This window comes from Struthio camelus, chromosome 2 (assembly GCF_040807025.1).
Source record: "Struthio camelus isolate bStrCam1 chromosome 2, bStrCam1.hap1, whole genome shotgun sequence".
Classification (NCBI taxonomy): Eukaryota; Metazoa; Chordata; class Aves; order Struthioniformes; family Struthionidae; genus Struthio; species Struthio camelus.
Window position 1 is genome coordinate 38,126,701 of NC_090943.1, and position 13,577 is coordinate 38,140,277.

Genomic DNA, 13,577 nt, shown 5'->3' on the forward strand with positions numbered 1-13,577 from the left:
TCCCCCGGCGCGGCTGTGACGGCCGTTGCCGCCCGTTGCCTCTGGGGGTTTCAAGTTCTGGCACTTTCGAAAGCTTGAGGAGACGATCACCGTGAGTGCGGGCGTGTTTCTTTTTTAAGTCAAGGCGAGCAAGGGGCTAAGCCCCTACTTTGAGGCTGTTGCATTTTAAAGAGTTGTTTAAGAGAAACCGGAGAATAAAGTGATAGAAATATCGCAGTTAGCAAAAGGATGCTAAAAATCTCGCAAACTTGAGAAAGATAAGCGTGTTAGTGAAGGTGCCACCATAAAGAACTGAGGAGGAGGCAAAAGCACATCCGTATCTTAGATCTCGTGTGGAATGCTAAAGTCTTTGAGTTTTGAAAAAGCTAAGAGTGTTATTGAAAGTGCCACCTTAAGAAAAGAGGAGGGTGCCCCAGACCCATTGTCCCAGCAAGTTGGACAATGTTGTAAAGCTTGAAAAAAATTATATCAATAAACTACAAGTATTTAAAACAGGATTTGAATATTGAATTTCAGATGTAAGCACCATCTTCTTTCTGTCCTTGACAAAGAGGATGAAGAGTTCTTAAAAAGCCTCCTGTAGTAGTAATATCCAGTGTTCAAAAGGCAGAACGTCACAAAAGGTGAACTATTTGCCCTAATTATTGACATTAAACAAAATGCCAGCGTAACAGAATTTCCCAGAAGTGCCTGGCATTTGAACGAGAGTAACATCTTTTTGCATGCTCTTGCGCTATGCTGGAACTGATGTGTGATCATGTACAAAGCTGGATGGCTGTTACCACGTTGTGGAGCAGAGCTTATCTGGAGTGCCAACGTGAAGAATGAAGGAATAAGGACAGGGTAAAAAGACAGCAAAGGTTCTTCTGATGTCAAATTTTGCTGGCAATTGATAAGATTATTCAGCCAATTGTCCCTTATAAGTTGGAGAGTGTATGTTTTATGCACTGCTTATCATGTCTGCGGCATCAAACAGATGTGTCCATCCAGTTATTAACACTTCGTCACTAGGTATATGCATAATATGATACTAAGCTATAACAATTACCATATATACATAATCATCTTCTTGACTATAAACTTACTATAATAAAACTACTTTGCTTTTAATATATAGCTAAGTTCATATACTTTATGGCAAGCCAGGTAATATATGTGCAATTGAGCCACTGTAAATAGGTATCTTGACTTTTGTTTCGCGAAATTCAAATCATGCCAACCTCCCAAAATTAGGAGGTTGGCTGAAGAGATGTTGCGTAAAAACTAAGTATATTTCTATTCATTTTAATCACCATCTGATTTTGAGCATTCATGATGCGCTTGACTTATGTTTTTAGACTTTTTACCACAATTGTATGGGCTATAGACTAATTTTTTAAGTAAGGGTTGAGTGTCTCATATGATTCTAGGAGCTAACTTTATGAAACTTATATCATAACACTTAGGATAAAACCCCTGGTTTCTTCTATCTTTAAAAGAGGAATGAGCTGAAAGCACCTTCTAAGCTGCTTTAAGAATTGACAATAATTCTTAAGCTTCTTTAAGCACTTGATTAGGACTGATGCAAGCTTCTTTGAGCACTTGATGTGGACTGGAGCCCACGGACGTTCTTTCAAAAGTTCTCCCCTTCTTATCTTCACAGAACACAGACTCTTTGTAACTCTCATTTCTAGTATGTTTTGCCTTCCAAGTGCAGGTATGCTCCTGCGGAGCATTGCATGTTGAGCTTTACAGCTAACCTTTCCGAGGCACGTGTTGAGACATTGTAGCAATGTTATTTTTATTTTTCTGGGAAAGCTATTTTTGAAAGTTGTGCCTTAATTCAAGACAATTTAATCCATTTTTGGTAAACTTTAATAAAATAATGTTCTCAGGGAACATACTAGATCTGTGAGACTTTCAGCCATAAAGGTGAATATGCTAAAGATCAGCCTGTAAAATGAACAGAGGCAGAGAGTCTTCTCTGCCTCATACCTGACTGTTCAGATGTCTACTTTAAGAGTGACTGCCTCTGGTTTTGATGTAGTACCATTTTAGACAGGTATAAATGATATTAAAGTATTCACGGGATTGCATACTTTTTAAATTGTTCAGTAGAAGCTGATGTTCTGCCTAACATACGCTGATTTAGAAAATAAGTTTTCACCAGTAAGAACGGGTACCTCAAATGGAGAGGATTTGACTTAATGCGTTTGCGGGTTACCTAAGCATGAATCTGGAGCAGTGCAGTGGTAAGAACTGTTGTTGTGTCAGTGATTTAGTCTGTAATCACGGTGCTGGATGCTGGTTTTAAGAAACTGCCATACCCTGACTCATAAATCTTACCAAGTCATAGAACAGTACTGATGAATTTGCACCATTAGCATTTCTGAATTGTACTGAGGCTGTTCAGAGAACCACGTGTTTTTAATTGTCTTTTGAAATTGTATAGGAGGAAGGAGTAGTTCTCCATAGATTTTCAGGAATACAGCTGGGCTGGGCTGGAACCCTATGCTTTGAGGGTCACTTTTCAGCATTGTTAGGGTGCGAGTCCTGTAATTTGGAAGGTACTGATTGTCTTATGTTTATTATCTCTTTTAGTGGGTATTTGGACAGAGGACAGGAAGCTGTTCAGCTATACTCCGAACAGGTAAGGAAGACAGAGAGAAGACATGTTAGACTGAAGAGTCCTCGGATGAAAATGGCTGATGAATGGTGTCTCTCAAATCTTTGCTACTTGCTGTGTTTTGCACAGTCTGTGTTAGAGAAGATAAATATGCTACTCTTTGGAACAGCGGGAAAGGCAGAGTCTCTGAGATACTCTGGAGTCACCATATATTAGGCTCCTTCTTCAGGCAAAGCTAAATTTGTCCATAACATACACTTTTGTGTAGCATTTTTGTCAAACAAATCCTAGTTGGATTTTTAAGCTCTGTGTGTGGTCATGTCATGTGGCACTGTATTTATGCTTTCTGCGTTTGTCTCAGCCAACATTGTGATATCTCTGTGTTTTTTTTTTTAATAAATGAAAAGAGCTATATTAAACTGAATATTTGGATTGCATTCAATGCATATTTGTCGTCAGTGAAAAGATAAAAGCTATTGTCAAATTAAAAAGAATTGTTGTATTGTCACCTGTCTGTGCTTTGAAGATCACATGCTTGGGGCAGTTTGGTACAGAAATATTTTCTGCATCCTAGGGTACAGTGTGTCAGTTGTAGGATTTGATCTTAGCAGAGGAAGGAGGACCTCAAGAGTTCTTCCTGTATCTGCTGTTCATGTGGTTTTGTAGGGTGAGTTTGGAGGCAACTGCCTGGAACTAGGGAAGAAACCTCCTACTGTAGGAGGTTTCAGGAGGAGGGAGAGGCTGAAAATTGAGGAAGCAGGATGTTGTTCTCAGCTCCAGTTAGGCACAGGGTGAGGCAACACCCTGTAAACTATTGCAGGCATTGCAGTAAACTATTAGAAAAGTAAGTGGGCCATGTGCAATTGAATGTTAACATTTCAAGTGGGACATTGCACACTTCTCACCTCAGGGCAGCAAACAGGTAGCACAGGTAAAGAGAGACCAGCCAGTTCAGGCAGGGTGCAAAGCACAGTGGGCAGCTGGAAGGTTGCCAAAATATTTGATAACTGAAACACTCACACAACCTTATAATGCTGTGACTTACTGAGTGAAAAATTTCGTAGAAGCACAGAATCATTGAGGTTGGAAGGAACCTCAGGAGATGGTCCAGTCCAGCTGCCCCGGTTCAGAGAAGCATCAACTAGAACAGCTTGCCCAGGGTTGTGTCCAGTGGATTTAGAATATGGAGACTCTACAGCTTCTCTGGGAAACCTATTCTAGCATTCAACCACCATTACAGTAAAGCAAAGTTTTTTCTTATGTTCAGCTGGACTTTCCTGTGTTTCAGTTTGTGCCTATTGTTTCTTTCCTTTCACTGGGCACCACTGAGAAGAGTCTGGCTCTGTTTCCTTTGTTCCCTCCCATCAGATATTTGTACACATTGATAAAATCTCCCCTGAGCTTTCTCTTCTCCAGACTAAACAGTCCCAGTTCTCTCAGCCTCTCCTGGTATGAGAGATGCTCCAGTCCTTTAATCATATTTTTGGCCCTTTGCTGAACTCGCTCCAGTAAATCCATGTCTTGTACTGGGGAGCTGAGAACTGGACACAGCACTGCACATGTGGTCTCACCAGTGCTGAGCAGAGGGGAAGGATCACCTCCCTCTACCTGGTGGCAACACTCTGCCTAATGCAGCCTAGGAGACTGTTGGCCTTCTTTATCGCAAGGGCATGTTTGCTGGCTTATGTCCAACTTGCACACCAGGACCCTCAGGGCCTTTTCTGCAAAGCTGCTCTCCAGCCAGTCATCCCTCAGCCTGTACTGTGCATGGGGTTGTTCTTCCCCAGGTGCCAGACTTTTTGCTCTGCTTTGTTGAACTTCATGAGGTTCCTCTTTTTGTCAGCTTCCCATTTCTCTAGCCTGTCGAAGTCCCTCTGAATGGCAGTGCAGCCATCTGGTCTGTCAAATTTATTGATGATTTTAACAGGTATGAAAATATCAAAGTACTTTTTGTCCATTCTTTGATGCTACAGATTTATGTCATGTGGATGGAGTTTTCTTTTATAGCCATTTGGTGAAGTATCCCCAAGGCTGGTGTAGGCAGAGGTTTCTGTATGATTCCCAACAGCTGTCCTGTGAAGTGCTGAGTAGATTAAGTAGAGCTGGTATTCAGAGTCACTTATTCTTCAACTTGACACCTGTCAAGCTGAACCATGAGAACTCCTTTGTAGAGTCTGGTATATTGTCCCGTGCTCATAGCTGGAGCTCTCTTTTCTTTGTTGAGATACTGGACTGCCCTGCCCAGGCATCTGTTTTAGTAGCTACTTGTAGACTGATAGAGGTTTAGTGATCTGTAGACTCACAGAAGAATATATTGAGGTCTGTGAACTTAGTGTAAGATGCACAGGAGTGCACAACTGCTCTGTAATCAGTTCTTAGTTCTAGGCGCGTAACATGGCAGTGGCATCTAGTCAGGATGACTGCAGAGAAGTAGCGAGTACAAAAAATGAATGCATAAAGTCAGGTAATTTACAGTGAAGCCTGGGAGGGCCTTCCAGATGCAAGAGTTGTCTCAGGATGGAACTGCATCAACATCTGTTTTACCATCAGAAAACTCATTCTGAATCCCTTATAAACCCATTCTTGTAGGCTAAAAAGTAGGCTAAAAAGATAGATGATTCAAGGCTGTAATTTTTTTAAAAAGAACATTTTTGGACTCAAGGCCAAAATTACTTAAATTACCTTACAAGGACTTTCAAATTTCAAAGATTCAGGACCTATCAATTTGTCAGAAATTTAGTTTTTCTTAAATATGTGATTTTCTTGCTTTCAAGGGTTTGGAAAAAGCTTAAAAATGAATATTAAGGGCTCCGGAATTGAAAGACAAATAAAAGGTAGATCAATGTTTTAAGCTTCATAATTTTAAAGCTAATCTCATGCTGTTGTGTAATTTGGCTCAGTCTATTGGAAAAATCAAAATAATACGAGTGTAATAAATGTCCTTGGACATTATCTGACAATCTGATTCCATCCAACAAAAAAAAAAAAAACAGTACAGGAGCACCAGTTTCCACTGCCCTCAATTTCTGTTTGTAGGTGGCGAGTAACTGGTCAAATTTACCACATTTTCCATTTAATTTTTAATAGTTTTTTTTCTAATGAATCAAACTATTACAAGGATTTCAGCCATATCCTGTTCAGAGAGGATGACAATTGCCTGCACTGGCAGTACATTGCTTTTGTGTTTTTTGTTGCAGCCAAAGATTATTGTCCTGTCATTTACATGATCAGCTGAGACATTATCTTTTAAATAATCTAAGCTACAGAGTAAGAAGTACTTCTGTAGCAGCTTACATGAAGATATTGTCAAATTACTCTACAAAGCATCAACCTAGCCCTGAGAAAAGCTCCAAATTAAGACTCCTTTGATAAGGAGATTTATATGGTTGGGTGTCCTTATGTAATGATGTTATGCTACTCTAACGTAATCTACTAAAGCCTATGCAGTTCTTGTATTTGAGATAGGTGAGACAGCAGGATCTTTCCTAAATTAAGAGCAGTAGGATGGCCCTGTGATTCAGATGAGAGTCATTAAAAAATAAAACCTGAATTACCTCAGAATTTTCTAAGCAGAAACCACTAATAATGTGTAGAAATAAGGCCATAATCTGGCAAATGTAGCTCTGTTCTCCCACAGAAAGGAAAATAGTGTGGAATGGGAGCCTTAACGCTTGTAAGTGTATCTCCAGTTCGCTGCAGAGCAACGGTGACTCTGTGTACAGCAGCAGAAGGATCTGTTGAGCGTGAAGCCTGGCCAAGTGAACAGATAACCGGTTCACGATTCCAGGGATCTGCAAGCCATCTTTTTGATTGAGAGGGCAGCACATACGCCATAGACAGAAGCCCCCATGGGGTGTTTTTGTCAGTGGAAAAATGGGATTCCTCCCTGAAAAGATCTTCCACTACTTTTGCTACCTGTTATACTAACTTTTTGAGACATTTGTAACTAAGTAATCGCCTGGATGGTAGCTTTAGAACCAGATTTAATATCCCAGCTGTATTGTCTGCTCGTTTCAACATATGCCTCTAGGAAAGTGTCAAGTGTTTTATCACAACAAATTAGTGGTCCAGTGCTGTTTCTCACAGTGGTGATGCCGGATGCTTCATAGACTCTAAAAACTGCCCATGGTGAGCTTGTATCTTAAAGCATGATGTCTCATAGCGCTGAGAACATTTATCCAAACTGCTAGCATTGCAGGTCTTTTCTTATGCTCCTAGGATTTGTCTCTAATCCTTTTTATATGTTACTAAGCTCTCTGCCTTAATCATATCCCAAGCAGAATATTAAACAGGTAAAGTGTACTTTCTGAGTTCCGTGTTTTGATCTGATTAATTTGACCAAATAAAACATCCTAGAGCTTTTCATTGTGGGACTTAGAGATATAGGACAAAAGACTGACAGGACTTTTCTGTAGCAATTGTGTTATATACTTGTTGCTAAATTGTAGTTTCCCCCTTTTTTTTGGTTAAAGAACAAGCTCAGTTTTCATATATCTTTCTACAGATGTATCCAATCCCCTGATTTTAATACTTGTTGTTCTTTTCCAGACTTTTTTTACTTCTAATTTGTTGCTTCGAAAATATGCTGAACAAAACTAAGGGCAGGCTACACAAGGCTTGATAATATTCTGTCTTCCCTGCAGCCTAACATCTCTTTTGAACAGTGCTACAGACTGAGTAGAAGTCTACGCTTATTTTGAAATCTTTCCTCCAGGAGGTAACAACTAATTTAAAATCTACTTATGGCTGAGATGCCTTAAACTGTTCCTTGCAGTGTGTCCCTTTATACCTCACTTTTAAATTTCATCTGTCATTGTGTTGTTCAGTTATTTTTATACTACATCTTCCAGATAATCTCTTGCACTCTTCTCGTATCCTAGTGAATGCATTAATAGCCTCTATTTTAAGAACCAAAAGTCTGATTGTTTCTGAGATGTGTTTATACGTGGGATACAAGTTTGAGTGTCCTCTCCTAAAGGGACATGAGCTCTCTGACTCCTGTTACATCATCCTCTTTATCCTCTTGGTAAATATTGAGCCCCTTTGTTCTCTGAATGCAGAAAATAGTGCACTGCTGGGGCGCTGTCTCCTTACTGGCCTTCTAAAGATCTTACATGTAAATAATCAGTGGTTTGTGTTTCTGCCATGATTCTTTGCTAGTATCTCTTCAAGCATGATCTTGGCAGTCTGCTGAACTCCGGGGCGGGGAAATACCAGATCTCTCAGTGGAACAACTTAGAAGACTTGCAGTGAAGAAAGTCTCAATGAAAAATGCAATGGTATTTTGCTTCCTCTTCAGGTCCTCTCTGGGAAACTCCTGAATAATCCCTCATTCAAGTAACCAGCTAAAAAAGAATAAATGGCTGTGTGATGTTTTGGCCTCTCTAGTCCCTGTTTAGCTCCTGGGTCCTTAAGATATTCATTAGTTACGTTAGTGAATTTCAGGTAGCACCCATATTAATCTCTTAGCACACTGAAAATGGCAATGTAAGCTTATTCTTTGTCTCCTTAGGGCAATGCCATTATTAATCCATGAGATGGCTTTCCACTGAAGTTTCCTTAGTGTCTTTCTTGTTTTTGAAGGGCTCTGTAAACATGATTTAAGATGTTTAAAAGCACTGCATTTGGTAATTTGTTTTCTGTTCACACTGCTCGGGAATCCTGTGCAGTTTAGGAAGCGCAACACAGCAGCAGAGCTGTTCTGTCCTTACTAGTTTTCTTAACTTTTTTCACAACCATCTAGTTAATTCCCACTACTCATCCTTAGCTACTGTATTGGCACTTGCAACCCTCTCGAGCTAACTCCTAATAACAAATTACATGTTTTCTGTAGCTTACCTGCTTCATTCTAGAGCTTGTTCAAAGTTCTGCAGGGAATGCTAAGATCCATCCTGTCTACACCAGGTTTCACTGCAATTTAAATACAGTATTTATTGTCTCCCCAGCTCTTTTAAACTTTCTTGGGTCTTAGAAAACTACTAGAAAAGTAAAGAGTCGAAAACATAAGCCAGAATATGTCCCACATAGGAATACGGACCTGGGAAAGACATGGTGAGTATAAGAGTATGGAGGATTTGGCAATGTGCTGCGCGTACACAGAGAGACTCCACAGCTCATGTGCGTCATGTTTATCTCTAGGTGTGTGGTGGTGCTGATCTGATTGGCTTTTGACTCCCTCCAGGCTAACAGAGGGTCCTTTTTACCTGGAAGCATAGAGCTTGGTGCCTGTGAGAGCCTGCAAAGGGAATTCTTGGGTCACTGACTCTAATCCCCTCCTAACTGTGTCATAGTTCCTTTCATAAACTGGTCAGGTCCATTATTTAGCAGTCTGTTTTCTGATCCTCTCCTTTTCTACTGAAGAGCTATTCTTGAACCTCCTTGCTGTGACCGTCAGAAACCTTCTGATTCCCAGACTAAGTTTATTCCCATTAGTCTATAGCACTCTTTCTTGAACCTATTTGGCCTTTAATGGACTAGCTCCTTCCCTAAGCAGTGTTTATCCCACTGATGTGTTTTTCAAGAAAAATCCTATTTCCACAGCATTTAGGGCAACCAAGACGAGCTGTTCTAGTCCCCTCTTTTCGAATAGGCTGCACATATCCTGAGCCATCCTAGCTGCTCTCCTTGTTACCTGCTCCTATTTGAATTTATCTTTGTTCTCCAGGAAAGGCCAGAGAAGTTGCGTTGAAGTACTTTTTATTTGTTACTCTATTCTTCAAGACCGAAGGAATGTGTCAATTGTAGAAATAGAAAGAATTGAAACCATGGAATTTGTGTCTCCTTCCCTCAGTAATGTTATCTCTGAGATCTTTTGTCTCTCCTTTAATAGCATCATGAAAATGTTTGTGTGCTGCTGTCTTAGAGAAGGAATCCTGCAGCTCCAGCAATGTTGTCCGGCGTTGAGGAACCTCATAACTAGGGATAAATTCGGGCAGCGCTGTCTTGCTTGGCCTGTCCTCTGATCTCCATACAGGCTGGCTTGCTTCTTGATGCCAAAGCTTGCGCATGAAAGTTCCACTTTCCTTACTCTTTACGTGCTGTGGTAAGCCTGGCATACGCAGACTATCTGGGTTGTTCCATACTCTATGCTGGTCCAAACGTCTGGGCTTCAAATCTTTATAGGAAAGGGAACATGCAGATTTTGGAAGGGATTCAAGTTCAGGCCTTCCTGCAAGCTGCCTCCCATACAATGCTTCTGTTTGCCTTGTGTCAATGATTTTCTGAAATTTGTTTGCTGGTGGCTTTGTATCCAGATAATCATCCTTCTGGTAATATATCTGAGACAGATGGGCCTGCTCTTGTCTCACATCACCTTTCTGGTTGGTATTTTCTGTCACTTTACACTGCTGACTGGCTCTTGCTTTTATTTTACTCAGTGCTGTGTCTGAGGAGCTGGGTGCAGTGGTACGAATGCTGTATAAAGGTGGAGGCATCTGAACATTGGAGGAGTGCTGTTCTTGCGGAAGTGATTCATGGGGACGTCGACCTTGAAGTAAACGTGCAGTGCGCCCCTCAAGAGGTCTCACTTGCGAAAGATTAGGCAGAAATGTTTCTTTCTAATGGAGGAAGGAACAGAATTAACACTGTCATCTAAGACTCTTATTTTAGCAGGAGTTAGCGTAAGTGTTGTCTGCAAGTAATGAAATGGTTCAGCTATGGTCTATCTTTAGTACTGCACATTGTGGAAAATGAAGGAAGCATTACCCTGGTAGCGTTCCGTGTCACTCTTGGGCTCTGCTTCTGTTTAACAGTACGCACAATAGATGCTACTGAAGGGGAGCAGCCCAGATATTGGTCACTGCCCTGCCATATAGGGAGTTTTGGTTTTGTCTTTATGCTTTGGAAAAGACAAAATATTCTTTCCCATCCCTATGCCCAAGATATAAATGTGTAGAAATACCCTGTGCCACCCTCTCTTTTCTTCTACAAGCATCTGTTTTCCAATTTATGATCCCTTAAGCAATGTGACAATATAAAAGATGACTTGCATTAGTGTATTTTTAACTTTGTTTGGAAACAGTTATAAGTGGAACTAAGGAGGCTCACTGGCACGTAGCCTTCAATCAGAGTTTGATTCATAAATACTATTATGCTGTATTAATCATTTGTAGTGTTGAGACTTTGGATACTAGCACAGAGTCGAAGCAACATTGCATTAGGAACTGTCCAAACAAAGTAAATCAGACCTGTAGCCAAAGAACTGACAGTCGAGAAGTTTCTCTGCTGAACAATCTGTGTATTTGATATTTAAGGTGCGTATCCTTTAAATGGCATAATATTGTTCAGATAAAGCAGCATGGTCCAGGGTAGGCCTTTTCTGATCACGCTTTGGAAACTAGAGGGCAATAAAACTGCTCTGTTTTGAATTAATGTAAGCCGCTTGTTTGGATTTTCATTCCCAGAGGCAAGCTGTTGAAAGTGTTCTTTAAAGTGTTAATCATCATAAGGGAAAATATTTGCTCCTTCATCACACTGGAAAGCCAGACAGCTTTTCTATTTCAGATACAGAGATTCAATTATCAAGAACCTATAAATACCCTTTTAAAAGGGGCTTCATTACTTACTTTTTTAAAAAGTCCAATAGAAAAATCAGGACAATTTTGGTACTTTTCATCTAGGGCTGTTTTCTGGAACGTAACTACAAAAATTGTTACTTAGCTGCCCTGCTTTTTGTGCATTGTTGCAGTCCTACCCGAAGGCATTAGAGACAAAGAAGTTTGAACTTGCAAGTTCAAGTTGTAAAGCCAGCAACACTGTGGAAGGGTGAGTGGGAATCCATTCCTTCTGTTTTACCAGCAGAATTGTTCAGTCAGTTACAGTCAATGATTCTTGTATATGTTCTGCGCATGACAAGGCACAGGTGTCACGGAAAAGGCTTAAGTCATTAGAGGTAAAATGATGCAGGAGCAAAAAGCAGCTCAACTTGGTTTGGTGTGCTTATATACTGTGTAATGCTTTGCTTGCATGTGTAGTGTTTAAGAAAAATAGTATCTCTTCAGTTTTATACAGACCACACTGAGTGTCAAAATTGCTAAAGACAATAAGCGTGGAGTTTCCCAGTCTAGTTTTATGTTCTTCAGAGTGTCTGTGCATTAAAATAGAATCCAGTGGTTTTAAGGAACTACATGTTACTGATGCACCTTTAAGGTAAAAAGGCAAATCACTCATGTAAATGGAGGAAGATGGATTGTAGAATGTAGCACGCCAAACTTAAACTAGTGTAGATAGCAAGGGGCCAGTAGCTTGCAATGGTACTAGGCTTTTTATCGAATGAGGCAATGTGCAGTAAAGACAGTAAGCTGAGGACGTCATTGGAGTGAGGCTGATTTACGGCAGCTGAACATCTACCCGATATGTGTCAGTCTCTGCAGTGCTGCACCATTCACAGGAGAGCTGCCAAATCACTTTATGGAGATTATTACTCATACTTCTCAAATCAAATGATCCTTTTAATTGCTGTCATGTGTTGGTGGCAACTTTAAAAGATAAGATAACACATAAGCAGATAATCACAATAACCTCCCCCAAAACCTGGAACAAGTTACTAATGTATTACAAAAATTCTGTCAGTGTCAGGACTGAACTGCAAAAGTGAACTTTGGTCTCTGTTTTAGAGTGAGCCTTGCCCTGCACTTGTGTATTACCAGAGGGAAGGTTTAATTCTGCTAGCTGAATTTGGGAATACTCTTGCCAATAGTACTTGAGGCAGAAGCATCAAATTCTTAGTAACTACAGTACTTACAAGTTCCACGTCCTCTCCTAGTTCTTGAGTTAATCTGTCCATTACCTTCATGGCATAGTCATCCAGGTTAAGGGGATTCATAGGACCTCTGCCTTAATGGAGACATATTTTATTGCCACACGTTTTTGTTGGTTAGGGAAATGAGAAGAGTTAGTCACACAGACAGAGAAAAATCTCAGATAATTTGCAGTTTTTGTGATCTTTATTACTAAAGGACTGTAAATGAATTTTCTAGAGAGAATGGGTACTAGTATCATGTGGTCTTTTGTTGTTTTCCCAGGTAAATTATTTTAACAAAAAATGCCTACCTGTGAAGTCCCGACTGTACGTTGTGATCCACTGAGCCCTTTCACTGTTTCGTAACATATTAGTTGTTCTTGGAGAGAGGTTATGTTCTAGGTCTTTAAAAGTGGAGTTAGGGGCCACTGTCTTTGGTGGGTTTGGATAGTACATTTGACCCGTTTGTTCAGCAGACTTCGGAAGCTGAAGGATAAAAAAGAAATAGGTAAAGCGTAAACCCACTGTGTGTTCTGGATAAAAATACTGTTTTAAAGCTTTGAAATGACCCCCCTATAAATTATCTGTTTAGAAAATGCTAATAAAAAGGTGGTGGAAAAATATCTGCAATACTCCATTGCCACCCAAGTGGAAGATTTGACAGGTGCATAGTTTAGTTGAACACGATCCAAAGAACTTGGAATCAAGTTCTCCTCACTAGCCACACCTAGGCAAAACATTGCATACTATATATACTTTCTTTTGCAGTCATACTAATAGCGTACCTTAAAAGGGACTGCCGCTTACGTTTTTCCCTGCCATACTTCTAAGACTGTGTGTCTAAAAAGACAGTATCTATATCTTTTTTTAATCTCATGTCTTTCCCTACACTCTTCCTGACTTTGATCTGTCATCAGACTTCAGGCTAGATCCCTTTGGGAAGAGAAGTACTTTTTAACCAAGCTGAAGAATAGTAGAAACCTGACCATTCATCAACAAAATCACTCTTCTGCTTCATGGACCAGCCTAGACCTTCCATCACTGCAACTATGTAAGGCAAGGTTATAGAAAGAGACCATCTACAGAGAGGGTACGTATTTCATGACATGGAAATAGAGACACCAGCCTAACAATATGTTGGTGGGACTCGTGGAGAGTTAAGGAGGCACAAAAATCTCCTGCTGCTCAAACTCATTTCTTTGAAGAGCAGCAGATCCTTATCTGGGCTTCTGA

The 13,577-nt window shown here is 40.3% G+C and overlaps 1 protein-coding gene and 1 long non-coding RNA gene across 2 annotated transcripts in view; one reads left to right on the forward strand and one right to left on the reverse strand.

Moving 5' to 3' along the window:
* The first annotated feature begins 6 nt into the window (after positions 1-6).
* Positions 7-13,577, forward strand: part of LOC104145101 (uncharacterized) — a 130,310-nt gene continuing 116,739 nt past the window's right edge. The window contains exons 1-3 of the long non-coding RNA XR_011139650.1: positions 7-91; positions 2,581-2,629; positions 11,292-11,368. This is a non-coding gene — a long non-coding RNA (uncharacterized lncRNA). The remainder of the gene's footprint in view (positions 92-2,580; positions 2,630-11,291; positions 11,369-13,577) is intronic.
* The window catches only part of SPMIP4 (sperm microtubule inner protein 4), a 33,743-nt gene continuing 27,338 nt past the window's right edge, over positions 7,173-13,577 (reverse strand). The window contains exons 7-9 of the mRNA XM_068935181.1: positions 12,656-12,830; positions 12,348-12,439; positions 7,173-10,161 (exon numbers count right to left, since the gene is read on the reverse strand). Coding sequence (XP_068791282.1) covers positions 9,340-10,161; positions 12,348-12,439; positions 12,656-12,830 — 1,089 coding nt within the window. The 3' untranslated portion in view covers positions 7,173-9,339. The remainder of the gene's footprint in view (positions 10,162-12,347; positions 12,440-12,655; positions 12,831-13,577) is intronic.